This window comes from Aquila chrysaetos, chromosome 2 (genome assembly GCF_900496995.4).
Source record: "Aquila chrysaetos chrysaetos chromosome 2, bAquChr1.4, whole genome shotgun sequence".
Lineage (NCBI taxonomy): Eukaryota > Metazoa > Chordata > Aves > Accipitriformes > Accipitridae > Aquila > Aquila chrysaetos.
The window spans coordinates 51715045-51734025 of record NC_044005.1 but is presented as its reverse complement, the minus strand read 5'-3'; the positions used below and the strand labels follow the sequence as shown (position 1 = coordinate 51734025).

General features: G+C 46.0%; 1 protein-coding gene across 4 annotated transcripts in view; it reads right to left on the bottom strand.

Moving 5' to 3' along the window:
* Nucleotides 1-18371, bottom strand: part of SOGA3 (SOGA family member 3) — a 34324-nt gene extending 15953 nt beyond the window's left edge. For all 4 annotated transcript variants that reach the window (XM_041129419.1, XM_041129428.1, XM_041129426.1 and 1 more), the window contains exons 1-5: nucleotides 18240-18371; nucleotides 16105-16254; nucleotides 15191-15747; nucleotides 14604-14828; nucleotides 10944-11102 (exon numbers count right to left, since the gene is read on the bottom strand). In XM_041129419.1, the coding sequence (XP_040985353.1) occupies nucleotides 10944-11102; nucleotides 14604-14828; nucleotides 15191-15747; nucleotides 16105-16177 (1014 nt within the window). In that variant the 5' untranslated portion in view covers nucleotides 16178-16254; nucleotides 18240-18371. The remainder of the gene's footprint in view (nucleotides 1-10943; nucleotides 11103-14603; nucleotides 14829-15190; nucleotides 15748-16104; nucleotides 16255-18239) is intronic.
* Nucleotides 18372-18981: the final 610 nt, after the last annotated feature.

Below are 18981 nucleotides of genomic sequence, written 5' to 3'. Positions count from 1 at the left end.
CCCTGATCACCATGATCTTTCAAAGATAATCAAGAGTGGCCTTGCAATGACATCAGCCAGCTCCCTCAGCACTCCTGGCTGCATCCCATCAGGCCCCATGGACTTGTGCATGCCCAGTTTGTTTAAATATTCCCTAACTTGCTCATCATCCATCAAGTGTAAGTCTTTCTTGCGCCAGACTTCCCTATTGATATCAGAGGCCTCGGATTCCTGAAGGCTGGTCTTACCAGCAAAAACCAATGCAAAGAAGATTCCATGCACCACTCACCAGTGTGTACACGTTTCCCTCATCTTCATTTTGCTGCTGATACACCTGTAGAAGCCCTTCTTGTTGACCTTCAATGTCCTTCACCAGAACTCAGCTCCAGGTGAGTTTTGGCTTTTCTAATCCCATCCCTGTACGTTTGGACAGTGTCTCTGCTTTTCTCTAGGATCACCTTTACTTGATTTCCTACACACTGGCATGGACCGCTCAAAAATCCACAACACTGCAACCAATAGCCTCACCATACTGCATAACTTTTTTTATTTTTAAGTGCATTGGAGACAAACACAAGAGACTTTATCAAGCACTTGAAACAAAACATTTAAGTTGGATTACCTCTTTTTTGGGGGGAAAAAGGATGGCTTAGGCAACAACTTTCAAAGAAAAGGACCAAGACTTACAGTCCAATCAAAAGCCTAGATGTATCACACTACATCTTTTGCATCCTACTATGTGGCATTAGCACACTAGTAATCAAACAGTATTTTCTCTCTTTCAGGAACTACTTACTAATCATATATAGCAGCACATATAGAAGCTATACTTGCTTCAGCTGGCTTTTCTGATTCTGTAAGTATTATGCTAGCCACCCAAGTTCTCAGAACCATCATTCTGAAGAAGTCATTAGTAATATATTGAATAGTAAACATAGCAATTTCTGTGGTAGTTCTGTTGCATATGGCTCTGTTGTCTCTGTTCCCATTTGAGGTTTCGCCCATCTCTTTCACCTGTTTTTACACTGGAAACTGCACTGAGGTTACTCCCTGAGGGCCCATGCCATGCTCCAGAATAGCCATCTGTACGATGACAGGAGAAGGTTCTCCTTCCTCACGCTGGCAGCTGAGTTCAGCCAAAACACAGGACAGCACTTACCTCCATGGTGCTACTTTCTGCTTACTGTCCTAAAGCCAGGACAAACTACCTAGGGCTGTGAGGCTCTGCCAAAGAGCCATCAGGAATGCAGGCACCTCAAAGATGCACTGGGAATTTCTATGTGTAGAATAACTAATAAATCTACTAGGCTACATAGTGCCCAGATTTTTTAACTGTGGACTTGCTAGCAGCACCAGAAAATGTAAACGTGGAAAACTGTTTCATGTGGGGTTGCTGAAGAGTTCAATTTAAGACTATGAGAAAGACAGCCCTGAAGCCAGCAGCGAGCACACGCACTAAATAAAAATAAAGCTGTGGTAATTTTCCTTTCAATCTGAAACATGCTCAGCTTTGACCTGTATCAGCATATTGCAAGTGCTGTTTTTCCAGGTGTTTTTTGAAAGGATTGGTACAGTTAAGAAATGGACTGAACACAGTGGTATAAGGGGCAGAAATCATGTACTACTATTATCCATCAAAGCTTTGGTGAGACTTCCAGTAAGAATCCAACATTTGGTGTATATAGATTCTGTACGAAAACGTCTATCTGGACCTCTGGTTCAGCGCTTACAAAATGTCCCTGTTCTGCTTCCATAAAGCCTTCCAGCTGATAGAGAGCAATTTTGCAAAGTCATCTGGATTTCCTCTAAGTCTAGAGAAATGTGGCCTACTTCTATACTCCCCTTCGCACTCTTCTAGCAGTGCAAGGGGGTTGAATTTGGCCTCTCTATCATGCAATCTCTTTCTTTAAGAAACTAAGCAAATCATACACGGTGTCTTACAAAAAAATTCCAGAGCTCTGCCAAAAATGACAAAATGGTCATAAATAAAATTATAGTTGGAATTTAAAAAACATAACATTATTAAAAATATAAGCGAAACAACAACAAAAGATCCAATGTGGATTATGTACTGTCTGTGGATACTATACATACAACTGTGAAAGGCAGCATGACATCTATCAACTGAAACTGGGAAGTGCAAAGTTAAAAATTTGTTTTCTGTGATTGAGGATCATTACAGACTCCTACAAAGCTTTATGTCTTTTCCTAGAAAATCTGTAAACTTCTCAGGCTTACAAACAGCACAGTGCCAAAAAAAGATTAGGAGATGACTAAATGTAAACCAAACGATACTGGATTTCCCAAACTTTCCTCTGTTTGTTAATGTGGTATGGTACTTTGAGGACCTTAGTGAAGTCGTTAGCAACACCGCCTCATTAGGTAATGAGATTTAGAAAGATCTTCTTTCTCCTTTAGATCTCAAGGAAGTCATACTCTAAAGTCCGTAGCAACAGAGATACATCTTCTCCAGCCTGCCCCACTGTGAGTTCATGCTCACAAACCATTTTCTCTGGTAACCGGTTACCATCCACCACCTGAGCCACTGTTACCGTACGGTCCATTACTCCCACAGACAACTGGACGTGCCAGTTGTGTTGGCTTTGTCGCTGCTTCTGGTTGCCCCTTGCCAGTAATTCTCAGCAGTAGGAATTCACATGGCAGCAATGGACTGGACTTGCTGTTCTGTGTCTCATTTGCCATCTCATCTGGCTCCATACCAAGCCAGAGACCCTTTGCCTAGTTTTTACACTAGTAAATGAAATGGTCAGGGACTGTTCTCAGGACCTGATGCCAACTGGCACTCCACAGCTTGGTCTCCTTTCAGCTACAATGACAATACAGCTAAACTTCCCCACAGCTTCCTCTCAAACAAGCATGACCGCATGCAAACCGTCAATCAGATACAAGCTCTGCCCCAGGCTAGACCCCAAATCATGCCCAAGCACTGAAGCAGTGGCAGCAGACCCAGGCTAAAACCATCTGAGGGATGGTGCTAGCATTGCTTGCCTGTGTGTGGGCCCTTCCTTAGCCTGATTTACTTTACAAACCTAGTTGTTGACTAATGGAAGTAAATCTGTACGAAAGAACAACTTTGAGAAGCATGACCCAAGCAAAAAAATGGTCTCAGGTGCTGACTTGAGACCAGAATGTAGGGACTCACGTCCTTTCTCTAACACAGAGTTTCTATGTGTTTGGAAGCTCAGCTCTTATTCTGTGACTCCGTTCTGGTTAGGTCATTACTTTTCTTTTTTCTTTTTTTTTTTTTTTTTTCCACAGAGCTTCCTGCAAAGAGACTCTGATTTTACCTGGAGACTGTATGTAGTATCAATAATAACAACTTTGACAAGAGAACTTGCAAATCTAAGACTGCTCATATCCATCACAGGTAGGAAGGAAAATAAGGTAACACTGCCACAAGGAAGGGACTCCCATGCCCCCATCAAACCAGAGAAGCAGCATTAAGTTTACAGATTCAAAAGAATTGATCAAACTTAACTTTGTTTTTTAATGGTTAAATTCTTTTCTGGTTTAGACATATTCCAGTACACTCTTTTTACTACAGTTGCCACTCTTTCATTATTAATTCCTCATTAGCAAGCAATCCTGCTACTCCTTTTACACATCCTTGCAAACTTTAAGACAACTCAACAGGAATCCACAAAGCAGCATACCAGCTTCAATGACTGAAAAAAATTGCCTCTAGGCATCTTTACTCAGAAAACCTCTTCACAATAAGATATTTATAGAGCTTTATTCTTTTGAAATCATTCACTATTTCTTACATATGTTTTGGAGCTATATTATTATTGACATCAGGCTGTTCAGTTTTGATAAACTCTCTTGAAGCAAATGGCTCATGTGAATTCCTGATGGTTGATACATAATTAAAATGTAATTTTATGAGGTTTAAGTGTAAACTGCTTCTCAAATGCACACATTTTTTTTCCTGTTTATGGCAGGACATTTTCAGACAATTACTACCACAGATATTGTAAGAAATTCATTTCTTTCTGCATTATGATGCTTTTCTCATATTCAAAGAACTAAACTGAAGTAAACTCTGCTTGTCTTGCTCACTGTGAAATCTGTGGAACCGATCACAGTGTGCTCTGAGCAAAGATGTCAGAATCACACCCTCACAGATGATGAATAGCATCCCTGCTGAGTACTGTTTTTAAAGGAACAAAATATTTGGGCAGGACACCAAAGGCAACAGAATTTCACACAAGTAAGTCTGACAGAAGTAACTGGGGGTTCTGCATCTGCGGGGATGTGGTGCTTAGAGAATCACTGAGCCGCGCTTGGAGACAGAGGACTTTTCTGCTTTCTCCTGTATAAGCTCAGGCAGAGACTTGTTTCTCATCTCTTTAAAAAAACCAATCCTCCTCATTGTCCTGCTGTTCTTTTCACCAAAGCAAATTGAATTTTCATGAGGCGACAAACTGAGATTCCAGATCACGGAAACCCTCTGCTTAAAGGTACTTTTAGTAGAAGTGTCGCTGATAGATTTGGTATTTGGGTCCTCCAAAAGACCCAGGAAGAAACCAGGCTTGTGAGAGACCTATTAAATCCTCCCCTGCTGCCATCTGGTGCCAGGAGCAAGTAAATTACTGTAGCTCTTCGAAGAGTACCGTTTACTACACTGATCCTGTGAAGCTGATAAGCTACATCAGCAGGCGTACTAGCATCTCATCTCTCTCTCTGCCTTGTCCCTACTCCCTCCATTACCAGCTGTTTGAAATGAGGCTCAAACTCTGAAGAGAAATGAAAACATGAGATGCAATTAGGAAGTGCTTGGGGGACAGCATGATGGAGGAGACTCAAACTTTCCTTTTCAAAGCATCTCGAGCGACTTGTATGCGTGCAGCATGGGCAACAAACAGAAGCTAGGAATCCATGAATATTTACATAGCTATGACCTCACTGGGATCACAGAGACATGATGGGATAGCTCACATGCCTGGAGCGCAGCCATGGATTGATAAAAACTCCGAGGGTGAGGAAGAAGGGTTGTGCTCTGTACAAAAGAGCAGTTCAATTGCATGTAGCATTGCCTTGTAATGGGTGATGGGCCAGCTGTGAGCTATGGGTAAGAATCAGAGAACAGAGAAGCATCGGTGGCATCACTTGGGGTATCTTCTAGAGACCATCTGATGAATAAGAGGAAATAGATGAAGCGTTTTTCAGACAACTAGAAGACATCACATGATTTCTGCAATGGATTGAAGACAATTTTTGCCACAGGTGGTAAGTCAGCTTGACTTGGCAATCACTTTGAATGGACCTCTTGCAAATAAGGAAGCATTGGTCAGGGGATTGACGGCCAATGGTAGCACTGGCAGTCCCAACTGTCCGATCGTGAAGTTTAAGGTCCTGAGCGAAGGGACCAAGACAAATAGCAGACGAGAAAGTTTCAATTCTGAAGGCATGCAAAAATGTAATGCTGCTGTTGGATATGGTTGCCTTGCCTATTAGAAATCTTGCAAACCACCACCCATTATGAGACTTGTTTCCAGTTTCTTACAAGCTCACCACGTTTTAGATGGTGCAGATTTTCCACACCAAGCATCTGTCTCAGGATAAGTTATCAACATTGTTAGTATTTTGGAAAATTTCAGCAAAACTATTCAGCTCTTTACAAGAAAAGAATATCCGGGTTTGCTCGTATGAAATTATTCTAGCAACTATTCTTTTGAGAAGTTCCAGTACGCCTGTGCTCTGGAACATTTTTGTCTGTATATGATATATACCTCATACTTTTCTAATTCATCCAAATCATGACTGGCCAAACCATAACCTTTTAGAAATCTTCCATTCCTATACATTACCAAGTAATTATTTCTTGGAGTTTACCAGTTCAAATTGCTGAAAATTCTCTATTTACAAACTACCACATCCTCTCACACCCCAGCTCTCGATCTGCACATTTTCTCCAGCTGACAGATTATGTTCCAACTCCAGGCCAGAAGGCAAAGCCTAACTAGTCCTGCAATTGTTGCTCCATGCAGGTCTAGATGAAGCTGAGGCTAGGCATTAGAACCAGAAACCTTTTCTCCAGTGCTCACAGTGATTGATAGAGTTGCTGTTTCCCAGCACAGTGAGGGATCCTCCACTGCTCTCAGTCCAGATGCAAAAGTGAAGAGCTAAGGCTTGGAAACAAGGAAAGGAACAGAACAAACCAAGGAAGCTTGGCAAATTTGTAGGAGGGGGTGGAAGAATCAGGGGAAAAGGACAAATTTCACAGAAGAGGGAAGCTGTAACTAAGAAATGGGGACAATATACTTTGAGTAGAATAAGAGGAAAATGAACTGGAAAAGACTTGAAATCCGGGGAGGAGATTGGACACTCATGAAGAGTTGAGAGGATGCAGGCAAGGAGGGAGTGGAAGGGAGGACAAGACTGGGACTCAGGAACCAGAACACAGCAAAATAGCCACTACTACAAGACACACACATACACACACACACAAAAAAAAAACCCAACAAAAACCCCACAAAACCAGAAGTAAGATCAAGACCAAGAGAGAGAACCTGGAGAATCTGAGTTATAGGAGAAAGACTGGAAATAAGTGGTTGTGGTTAAATGGTAGGAGAAGGGGCTTAGAGAAAGGGCTGTGAGAAAGGAGAGACACTGGATTTTAATCAAAGAATTGGCAAGCTGATATTGGTGATCAAGGGGACTGGGACAGGATCATCCCTCACCAGTTCTTTTCACAGCTCTCCAGTTTTTGGTTTGGGGTGGGGGTGTGTGTGTGTGCGCGCGCGCGCGTGCGTGCGTGCGTGTGTGTGTGTTGCGGTTTTTTTACAGCAGCTTTTGTTGTGAAATTTCCAGCTACCCTCCTGATTCCTGTGCAGCCTGAGCACTTAGGGATGTATAGAGAGCTAATCTGTGCATAAAAAGGGCAGGCAAAGGTTGTAAGAGCAAGCAGAAAGGTATAATTACTTTCCTGTGGTCCTGCAGCGGGTTAGTATCAAAATCAGGAACAGAATTCAGATTCCTTCTCCCAGCTCCAGTGCCCAGTTCCCCAGACCCTGCCGTCTTCTTCCATCTCCATGCAGCATACAAAACAGACTGACTGACAAGACAGGTAACACTCCAGTAAAACACAGACCCATGGAGGGAGGCATAAACTCCTCTGCCTGCAGTCTGAACTGAAGGGACAAAAGGCATCTCTGGTTCACGTGTCATGTAGCCATGGTTATTGCAAGCTCTGTATCTGAGCTAATAACCTATGCTTAGAAGAAGAAAATGGTAGCTTGACAACATCACCCTAATGGGGCTGTAAGAACTGAGCTGCCTTGCATCTGCGCAGCTTGGAGCACCAGCAGAGCAATCTATTTCTATCCAGAAAGACACATGTCTCTGAAAAACACTGTGCCTCTTGCAATTACGCGTCTCCGTTGCAATGAGGATTTGTAAGGCCCAGGGTCCACTACATCTGTCATATTTTCCCCCTACTTCATTTGGCTCACAACATACCATCTAAACCACGGCTAACTGGGCATTTCCTACATAGCTATAGCAAATGACTGAATTCTTCATTTATGCTATGATCATGAAAAGCTCTACAAGAGTAAGCTAGGCTTTAAAAAATGGTTACCAACAAATTAATGAACATTAATTAATTAATTAACAATTCATTAACAATTTTTTATATCTGAAAAAATTATACCTAGCTACACTTGGTTTCTCTTTCTTCTAAGAAACAATTTCTCTACTTTGTTTTCAGCTTCGCAAAAAGCATTACAATTAAACAACTAATAAAGAGGAAATCGGCAGCAGTTGCTACAAATAAATTCCGAGAACTGACAACGCAGATGAAAAATCTTGTCTTTGTGCGTGGACGTATGCAGGAATAACACTAAATGAAATACCTGCAGGTTGGAGGACTGAAAGTAGAAGTAAGATGCTTGCAAGCTTCTGCTGCCATCAACAACAACTTCTATTTGTCATGGAATATATCATAACTATTTTTTTCAAAAGCTCCAAACCAAGAAAGCAAACAGCAACTATCTCTCTCTATTAATGGACTTATACATTCACAAGTCTATATTCACCCAAATGTTTACTGGAGAACTCTAGATTTGTCTCTACACGAACACATCTGCTAGCGTTTATCTTTTATACATGTTTCCAGTCAAGTTTACCATGCTTTTTAGAACAATATAGAATCCACACAGAGAGAACTTTGGCTTTGGTCCTGCTCTAGAGACTACCTAAGAAAAAATTATGCTTCTGCCTCCAACATTTTCTATTAAGTCTTTTAACCATTCTCTGCTATCTCACACTGTTCATTATAAAAGGAGAACAAATTTCCCATGGCAGTTACACATAAATAGATTTTAACAAGAATGGAAAGGTTTGTGGTTTTGCAGTACCTTTGATGACATAAAAGTACAGAAATCAGTCATTACATACTCTGAGCCCTGTTATTATGCTGTAAAATAAAAATGCTTCCTTGTCTTTGGAGATTAACTCTCCCATTAATTCTAGGCTCAGTAAAGTGAAGATCATAATCCAGACAAAAGGCCTTGATTCTGTATTTCTGTTTACACTGAGTAGAACTTCCTTAAGCAGGAGGTTCCATTGGTTATAATGGCTGTACTGAAATGAGAAAGGGTTGTAAACCCATGAAACTAGAGGAAATAACTCAGAAGCAAATAGAAAATTAACATTACGACTACCTGCCAATGACATTTAAGATGCATGAAACATTCGATTGCCAGAGAAGAAGAAAAGGCATTTGTCACAGAAAAATTCTAATGCACTTCAGACTGCTTTGGGTTGTTTTCATTGTTGTTTCATGTTAACATTCTTATAGCTTCTTCACAGATTCTAAGTTTCAAGTCTGGAAGAATTAGTATTCTTCACCAGCATCCTTCCATCGGTCCCCCCAGTCATGGCATGCTTGCAAAGTGTGTAATAATTTGGCTTCACTTCAACCTTGCTTTTCTCTGACTTGCACTTCCTCAACCATCCTCCAACTTCCCCCATGCTGTGCTCAAAGTCCTAGCCTGAAAAACAGCCTTCTCCTACTGAAAGGCACTCAGCAGCCTGTTCGAAATACATAAATGAAAACTCCTGCCTAATTATGATGACACATATAATGACTGGGCATGGCAGTTCTCCTCTCCAGTTCAGTATAAGGATGTATTTCTGACTCTTTGTCCACTCCACCTCTGCTCTGGCGTAAAGTCTTACTGCATTTTTCCATTCTGGCTCAGTGCCCCCGATCTGTGCCAGTGCGAATCACCCATCTGTTTCAGCTTCATGAAAACAGTACTGTGTAGAAGAGCCCCTAGCTCAAACATGACACTCTCCTTTCTCCTGGAGTCTCCAGTATCCTTCCACTGATACCAACAGCAAAGACAGAAAGGGGCAAACACCTAACCCAAAGAAAGAAGTGGAGAGCAACGTGAGAGCCACAGAACCATGGTTCAGCATAGTGGGCCAGAGGGAAGAATCAGGGTAAGGAGAAAGTGACTACTCATGACAGAGACAAAGAAGCCTATTTATTGGGTTAATTTCCTGCAGGTACACAGCTCCCAAAGGACATAAGCTATTAAATTGCCACTGCACTTCATTGTAATCCGAAGACGCGTAAGAAGCAGCAAGGCAAAAGAAGCTTACAGTGGTACAACCTACCAGAGGGTAGGAAGAAAGGATCCAGAAATGGGAATCTACAAGAAAGTTGAGTCTGAATGGACAAGAAAAATGAAAAATTTGGAGTAAAGCCAAGCTTAACAACAAGCTGTAAGGATAATTGCAGAAAGATCATGCTCTCATAAAGAAGATGGTCCTGGAAACCGAGTTGCATTTGATGGCAGAAGCCAGAGTGAAAACAGAAGAAGAAAGTCTCAGGCAGAGAGGAAGGAAGCTAAATAAGTTCAGATTTCATGCCCTTTTCAAATCTGCAATTATCTGGAAAAGCAACAGAAGGTGGGAAAAAGCCACCTGTTTATCCTCTACTAACATGTTTGAAATTCAGTTCTTGTAAAGAAAACATATGAATATTTTTAATACTGCATCACTTAAATTAAGCACTTGCAGTTCCTAAAAATACTGTAACTTATCATACAACTGAAAATTCCCCGCCTTTCTTAACAACTGAAATACATCTCTTCTGTTTCATTCAAGATCAAAGTGGACATTGGCATTCCTGCTAGGGAATACTACTAAAAGTGAAAATCAGTGGCATTCACTGAATTTTAAACACTGAACTGGAGAGCTGTTTCTAAAATCTGTTCTGAGAAGTCATTCTTAGTCAACAGTTTCTCTTTTTACTCCATGCTTTGTTATCTCTGTCGGCCAAGCTATTACTGCTGTAATACAATTTTCTGCTTACTTAATGGCACAGTATCTTGCATCTATATAATGGTGAATGGCGTAATTTTGAAGATGAATTAGATATAATGTGAAATTATGCTCAGACTGAAAGGCAGGTAGAGTCTCTCACTTCCCAATACTCCAAAGAGCATGACTGAACAAGATGGGGAGGTGGCTAGATCCCCAGCCTCAGTGTGCCTGCTAGTCCCTAGTAGTAGTTAGCAAGGGAAAAATACTGGTCTTTGTAAAAACATGTGGGGAACATCATCTGCAAAGTTAGATGGCCCTGACTCCCTCCAGCACTCTTCCTGCATGTATCTTAAGGTAAGTCGAATGCCTCAAAGCCTCTGAACTCTGTTACCATCAGTTCCACATTTCCCTCCTTGTATAGGAAAAACAAAACCATAGTTTGGTTTCCATTTGGCCTAGGAAACACCAAATATTTTAGTTTGCTCTCAGCTTCCCAATCACCAAGCTGTACTTCAGCACTCTTTGCAGCTTTCAGCTTTTGCCTGCTGTATTTTGTTGCCGTATTTTTGCCCCCAAAACAAGGTATAGGAAGAAAAACAGTTAGTTCAGCAACAAGAATTTGAGAACTTCAAATACTTTGTGTAGAAGCAAAAAGCAACACTAACCTCTTTCATTTTTTCCAGTTCATTCTGTAGTGCTTGTTTGGCAATTTCAACTTCTATGAGCTGCTGTCTTAATTTTTCATTTTCATCTTCTGTTACAGTACGTTTTTCTTCCACGTTTTCTAACTCATGATGAAGTCTCACTGATACATCTTTCGCAACCTAAATGAAACGGTATTTCAAAAGAAAGATTAAAAAAAAAGAATTACTGCTGCAATTCTTAGTGCCTAAGCAAGCACTTAGAGGTTAATACTGGATGTTTTGATGGAAGCGGTATGTAAGGGAACATGTAGACAAGGACATCCACAGACAGAATTCTAAATGATTCTAAATTCAAGCCAATTCCTTCCAAAAAATGGTACATTATTCCTATGGACTTCACTGGGAACCATGTTAGACACTTAATCCCAACTCCTTCTTAGGTTCTGCTATGTCAACGGTGCAACTGGACCTTCATTATTCCTGGAGACAGTGCAGCATCTATTTTCTCTCGACCACTGCTAGCTTATGTTTTTCAATGCACTAAGGCATACGCCCTTCCAACACTTGACATGCAGAAGCATCTAAAAGCAAGGCCCACCTTCTCCAGGCCTTCCCTACCTGTGCCTTGTATAGGAGCACAAATGGACACATCTTTATTTTGACCCTGCTAGTTTCTCTCTCCTTCATGGAGAGTTAATCTAAATATCTGGCATGTACTACTATTGGTTCATTTAAATATACTATTGTTCATAAAATATGAACAAACAACATTTTTACTGACATTGTGTTCACCCAAATGATGTCCAATGATGGACATAAAATGAAAATGAACACTAAGGGTTTTGGGTTTGGGTTTGGTTTAATGCATTTTCACAGGAATAGAGTTAAAAGGCACACACCAAGATGTAATTCCTCTTCTTCATGTAAAGTATTGAGGATTTTGCCATTCAAGCCACTAGGACTGTATTTTGTGAAACCACCAGAAACTATAATCATGCACCAAAAATATTTAAATATACACTAATCACGGTTATGATGGGGATTTAGACACATAGTTTGAAAAGCCTAATGTCCTGCTTTTTTTAGAACATTGGAAAGTATAATTGATCTTTCTTAGCATTAGCTAGGGGAGCTCAGAGAGCTGTCCTTTATGGCTTTCACTAGAACAATCTTTATGCTTTTATGTCAAAGAACTCTCTTTGACATACTAAAACTCTAAAGAAAAAAATAATTTTAAGCAAGCAGTCTAGAAGAATCCAATCTACCAGAAAACAGCAGCAGCAAGTGACTCAGCCTCCCCTGACAAGAAACCCAGTGTGTGTGAATTACAGATACAACACTGCAGTGTAGCACAAGATCATTCAATAACCTCCCCCACAGCACACGCACTCAAGACACATAATGCCCAACAGAAAGAGCGAGTGGAGGGGAATTTCAATTATAACCATGCTCCGAAGAGACTGCAGGATGAGCTGAGAATCACACCACAGGGCTACAGCTTGATGTCTTTTCCTCCACTCGGTATTAAACTGCTCATCTTGCTGTCCAACCAAAGTAAGTGGAAAATCATGGGGGACATTTTCCACAGCATCCTATCAGAATCTGTCTTCAGTCCATAGATACAGTCTGGCTCGGTAAATACAACCAAATTACAAAACCATTACTGGTAGTGATTTTTTGACACAAAATTTGGTGGAGTAGCAATTAAGGCTGGGAAATCCTACAGAGCATTCTCGATCACATGGGAAATGGGACTCATTTATGCAAGATGCATTTTAATACAGCTCTATGCAAGACTGTATCTCTGAAGGATTAAACCCCCTAATATATTACCCATGCAAAATAAACAATGTTATTTTGGTTAGAAATTCTTCAGAAGAGGCCTTGGGTACACTACAGAGAACTGCACATGAGTTACAGCTATGGCTAGCCAGCACCTGGAATTCAATTGGGCAGAAATTTGGCATTAGACATTGCTCCCTACTCCAAAGCAGAACACATTCACGATCTGTGGGAACGCTTTACAAAAACACTATTCCTTTCCAAAGAGTCAGTCGTATGGTTATTGGGAAAGACATGGGAGAAATCCTAATTAAAGTGAGCCCTTTGTCCAGCTCAACCTAAGGCCTTAGCTGCTGTCTCCTATATTGCAGGCGAGCACCTCACCGGAGATGCCCTCACCATTTGCCTCCCAGGCCCTGCCCTGTATGACTTGTTAATACAAAGCAACATTGAGCCAACAAAGAAATCAACTCTATAAGCTCTATAACTCTATAAGCTGGAATCACAATATTCACTTGGGACATGAAGGCTCACATTCAAATTCTGCCCGCAAAGGTGCGTGTCTCAACTATTCACCTAAGCATCCTTCTGAGTGTGCAAAACATCCCTTGTTTCGATCAGAAATTCCCCTGACAAAGGAGTTGTTTTGCTTCTGACCACGAAGACTCTATTTTGTCAAAAGCCACGTGGACGGCTGTACTTACAGAACCGTCACAGCCACAACAGCAAACATGGGTTTGGAATATGTACAGAAAAGGAATATCAAACAGAAATAGAGAGAAGGACATTAGCATTTTAAATGGCATTAGTGAGAAAATTACTGGAACATGTCTTGGACTGGTTTCTACAGTTTAATAAGAATGATGACAAGCTGGAAATTATTCAGAAAAGATGATCCAAGTCTGTAAACCAGGCCTGGGAATAGCAGACTCTCAACCCATTATACTGATCAGAAAGAAGTTTGAAAATTACCTTGTTCTTGATCATGTATTAAATTAGCATTTTCAACTGCAGTCCACAGAATCCAATGAGCCATAGTTAACTAGAGTCCTAGGCAGAAGTGTGGTCAATAAGCTCACATTTGCTAAAAGAGGTCTGAACTTCCATGAGAAATGGCAGGAGACCAGTCAACTGAAAAAGTTTAGGAGTCCTGATTCAGTAGCAGCCTTCACAAAGTCTAGTGGATGGAAGCAGAAATTAAACAACTTCCAACTAGCGCAAGAAAGGGGTTTTTTTTTCTGTAATTGGACCAATCTAGAATGGAAATGATGGATATTTTACCAACGGCAATCTTTAAACAAGGACTGAAGCTTTTCCTCAACAACAGGCTGTGGTTCATTCAGTCATTATGGATGAAATACAGTTGATTACATGCTGAAATTTGATGGGTTGTGTCTATGGTTTCAGGGGGATGTGGAAAATCCTGGCTTCACTAAAGATAACAGCAGTTTTTCCACTGACACCAATGGAGTCAGGATTTTGTGTTGTGGCTCTGCAAGTATTCAATCTGCCAGTCCTCTGAAATCTTTACTAAAGAGTACCATAATCCCCTCAAAGTCAGTGGGACTATTCGGTGAGGTTGGTTTAATTTTGCACTGGTAGGGTACGTTTCGTGTTTGTCGTAAAAGATCCAAGACCTCTAGATCCTAATTTGTATTTGAGTTGCTTCTTGCACATTAACTTTACAAAAAATTATCGGACTAAAGCTGAAAACAGCCTACCTACGTACCGAAGGGCTTCTGTTACCGAGGTGAGCTTGGCCATTGCTATCCTGTGAGCTGCACTGGGTGCAGAGCGTACGACAGAATGGATGGAAATGCCTGAGTCATGAGGACCGAGAGCACGGTCGTGTCTCCGTCCGAGGCGCTCCCTCCCCTTGACACCTGCTCACGTCTGTACCTTGAGGTCCTGCTCCATGCTGCGCAAGAGCTCGCCGTCGATCTCGCCGGTCTGGGCGTAGCGCAGCCTCTTGCGCTCGGCCTTGCGCAGCCGGTACTGAAGGATCCGGCAGTTCTTGTTGGCTCGCTCCAGCTCGTGGCGCATTTCTTGAAGCTGACAAGCGTCCTCCTCGAAGAAACTGTCCCTCATCTCGTCCATCTCTGTCCTCAGCTCGTCTATCTCATTCTGGCACCGGGGCGAGAAGGGGACAAGGGCGCAACAGGTGGGTCAAAAGCGCAAATGTCAGCAGGTAGAGGGGAAGACGGCCAAAACGGAGCTCCTGCCCGCAGGGACACCAGCGAAATACAACCCAGCTCACGAAAAGCACCGCAAAGAAGCGGGGAAGTGCCGCCGCCCGCACGCCCCACGACCGGGCCCTCTTCGCTCTGCCTCCAGCGCTAGTGCCGGCGGAGAGGGAGGCGGGGAAGCCTCCTCCCGGCCCGGGGGTGGGAGGCCGCCCGGTCCCGGTTCCCCCCCCCCCCCCCCCCCCCCGGACCCGGTTCCCCCCCCCCCCCCCGCCGCCGCCGCCACCGCCCCCGGCCCCTCACCTTGAGGCTCTCGTTCTCCTCCCGCAGCTTCTCCATCTCTTCCTGCATCTCCTCCTGCAGCTGCGGGCTCAGGGAGCCCTCGGGGGCGCCGCTCCTGCCGCCGCCCGCCTCGCCCTGCCGCAGCCCCTCCGCCCCGGCCGCCGCCATGGCAGAGGGCGAGGAGGCGGAGGCGGCCGGGGGAGTCTCGGCCGGGGCGGCGGCCGCGGAGGCGGAGGAGGAGGCGGAGGAGGAGGAGGAGGAGGAGGAAGCGCTGCCGCTGCCGCTGTGGTTGCTGCCCTTGGTTTGCATCTGGGCGGCCGCCGCCAGCCCCTTCCTGAGGTGGAACTGGATGAGCTCACTTTGCAGGCATCCCTCCTTCCAGTACCCGCCGCCCGCCGCCCCGCGGCCCTTCCCCGCGCCCGAGGAAGACGATGGAGGCGCCGGGGCGGCCTCCCCCGCGCCCTTCAGCGGAGACCGCCCCGCTTTCCCCCGCCAGTGCTTGGGCGGCGGCGGCGGCGGCGGCTGCGGAGCCACCGCCCCCTCCCGCTCCCCCCCGCCGCCGCCGCCGCCGCCGCCGCCTCCTCCTGCAGGGGGCGCCTCCTCGGCGGCCCGCGGCGGCGGCGGCTCCTCGGCGGCGGCGGCGGCTTTGGCGGCGGCGGCGGAGGCGGCGACGGGCGGCGGTTCAGCACCGGCGCCGGCTTGGACAGCTCCCGTCGGCCCCGCGCAGCGCGGCGGCTTGTCGGCGGCGCGGCCGCGGGCGGCTCTGGGGGCCTGAGCCGGCGGCGATCGCGCCGAGGCGGCTTTGGCGGCGGCGGTCGGGAGGCGGGAGGCGGCGGAGGAGGCGGAGGCGGCGGCGGCGGCGGCGGGCGGCGGGCGAGGGGGGGTGTCGCGGGCCCTGGCCGGCGAGGAGGCTCGCTGCTGCTTCCTGCCGCTGCCGCTGCCGCTGCTGCTGCCCTCGGGGTGGAGGCGAGGCTCGGCGGCTGCGCCCCCTGCAGGCGGCTGGCTCATGGCGGCGGCTATCTCGGGGAGACGTCCATCACCGGCGGCGTCCTCCGCCTCCGCCGCCGCCGCCGCCGCCCTGAGAGCTGCGAGGGGAGGGAAAGCGGGAAGAAGGCGGTCGGGGTGGGGACGGGGAGCCCGCCGCCGTGCCCCGTCTGCTCCCCGAGCCTTGCCCCGCCGCCCGCCCCGCAGCCTTCCCCCCCGCTCCTCCCTCGCTGCCGAGGCGAGGACCGAGCCCGGGGCTGGCTGCTACCGCAGCCGTCTGCCTCCTCGGAGGGCCCTTCCAGGTGTCTGTCGGGGCCGAGCGGGGAAAGGCTGCTCCTCAGAGGGGCTGCAGGCCTGCGAGCGACAGCAGCTTTCCCTTCGGCTTCGACGGGGACGAGGTTAGGCCTCCGAAACTCGGGAATCGAGGGCCGTGGAGGAAAGGGGCCCCTCCAGCAGCTTCTAAACCCAGACCTGCCCCTGCCTGGTTTCCAGAGGCATTGTCAGGACTTCAGACCGATCCAGGTTTGTTGCGGGTTGTGCTGACGTAGGGCTGAGGCGTAATCTCTCCGGCAGATTTTCAGGGCAGAGGAAGCAAGGACTACACCCTCGCCCAGCACGGGGTGGTGCGGGGTGTTTGCCAAAGGGTGCTCACGTGGCGGTTCCCCCCCGTAGTGACAAAACCAGAGTTTTCGTGGCCACGACAGATTATTAAAAAGGGCTGTTAAAGGCCACATCGTGCTGCTACTGTTCCTTAATATATTCTGAAAATAATGGCTATGATCCACAAACTGTTTTCACATAGCCTTTATTCAACTCTCCTTAAAGGCAAAACACCGGCAAAAGTAGAAACGGCAGCGTTCCCAATACGGCCTAACGATTCCCTCCTAGAACACGGCTTAACCATTCCCTGCTAGAAGAGGGAATAAAGAAAGAAAGAAACACGACTGGGCAAAGTCAATGTAGACATTATACCATACCCTGACGATTGGTTTACTCCCTGGAACATACTAGACAATGAGACTGTGTTTGCTCTCACTGGCAAGAACACAGGGTCTCTTCTCAAATGCACTGTCATTATCGCCCTGATTTTAACCAATATACTGGAAATTAATGCTCAAAAGAACACAATTTGGCAGAAACTTCCCAGGCACTAATTAGTAAAAAGGGAACATGGGAGTGTAAACCTATCAAAACTTACACTTGTATCGCAACACTTCACAAAAGATTTGCTTTGCATCTCTGTTAGCCATCACAAACAGAATTCCCACACTACTGTTGTTCAGAGCTGTACAGGTACAAAATGCCACTCTTGAAATCCAAACCTAAAGAAACTGCAAAAAGCCAGAACTCAGCTTAGGTCCTGTACCTTACTCATTACTACTCTGCCATTTACCTACTGTTCAAAATGAAATTAAAAATAGTAATATCGGGAACCCTACACTATACCTGGATCGTTTCGGGAAGTTTCACTGCAGCAAAGTCATCAGGCTCAGCCGCGATCTGCCGGGAGCACAACCCGCACCGTGCATGCCCCCAATTCCAGGCCCGGCCACCACCTATGGTTCAGTTGGACGATTGTATATTTTTTGTTTGTTTTTCTTTTAACTGGCACCACGAAAGCCCCTTTTGAGCCCAAGTCCGAAATCTCCGGCCTCACAAAACTCCGCCACACAACCTCCTCCCCAGAGGCAAACCCACGTGGCATCTCCGCAGGTTTTCCTGTCGGGAATAGCTGCCCAGGCAGAAAAAACAGGTAAATAAACGGCAGCAACAAAAGGGCAAAGTCTGGTGGCTCCAGCTGCCGGCATGGCGATCTCCCCTGCCGGGGGCTTCAGGCAGGGCTTCTCCCTGGCCCCGGCCCCCCTTCCCCTCACCTCTCCCTCTGCGAGATCCCAATTTGCAAACGCGGTTTAAGGTTTGGGAGCGCTTCTGCCTTTTGTCCGGGTTATAAAGGCACAGGAGGATTTTTGCTGGTCCCCCTTTATACCTAGCGGGTTTGTTGCATCTGAATCCCGAGTTAACATTCCCTTTTTGGAGGAAAAAAAAAAAAAGAAAGGCTTGGATCTAAAGCAGCCGCATTACTCACCACCACTTTGTCTGCTGCCGGGCTGGCGAAATGCATGCACAGAGAGACGGGCACCCGCACACGAGGTACCCGGCGCTGCCAGAGCCTCTCAGGAAAATGAAGCAATATTCATGAGCTGACCTCACTGGGCCTGGGAGACGGAAAGGGGGGGGGGGGGGGGGGGGGAGGGATGAAAGCAGCGAAGGGAAGAGAAGAGAAAAGATTAAACGGCAAGAACCCCGCCCAGGCCTGAAGGCTGAGTCGCGTCCCCTTATCTAGCTGCACATGGTGGAATAGGATTACAGCGCAAATGGGGGGGAAGGAGCAGGCTGCGTGCAAGGGATGCTCCCCGTTTCCCTCCCCAACGCGTCCCGGCAGTCGACTCCGATCAATTCTTTAGTGTCCCCTTCAGGGGAGCCTGCTCTGCCCAGGCAGGGATGCCGGGCGCCTTCCGCACCGGCAGCGGGACGGTGACAGGGTTTTCCTTTGTTCCGCGCCTTCGTCTGCGAGCGGGTCCTCCCCGCGTCCCTTCGACAGCAGCCCACTACCACCGGGAAGGGGAGAAACAAAGGCAAGCCGCTCTGCTCTATTGAAGATCATCCCCTGGTGTTATTTATTCGCGTGAATACAGACAGGGACTAATGGGCCGCTGACCGTTTGCTCCCATCGCGGGCAAACCCCGGAGCTGGTCATCCGGTTCACCTCCTTATTTTATCATGGGGTGAATTTACCTTTGCTCTGAAGCACCTTAGATGGCTCTTAA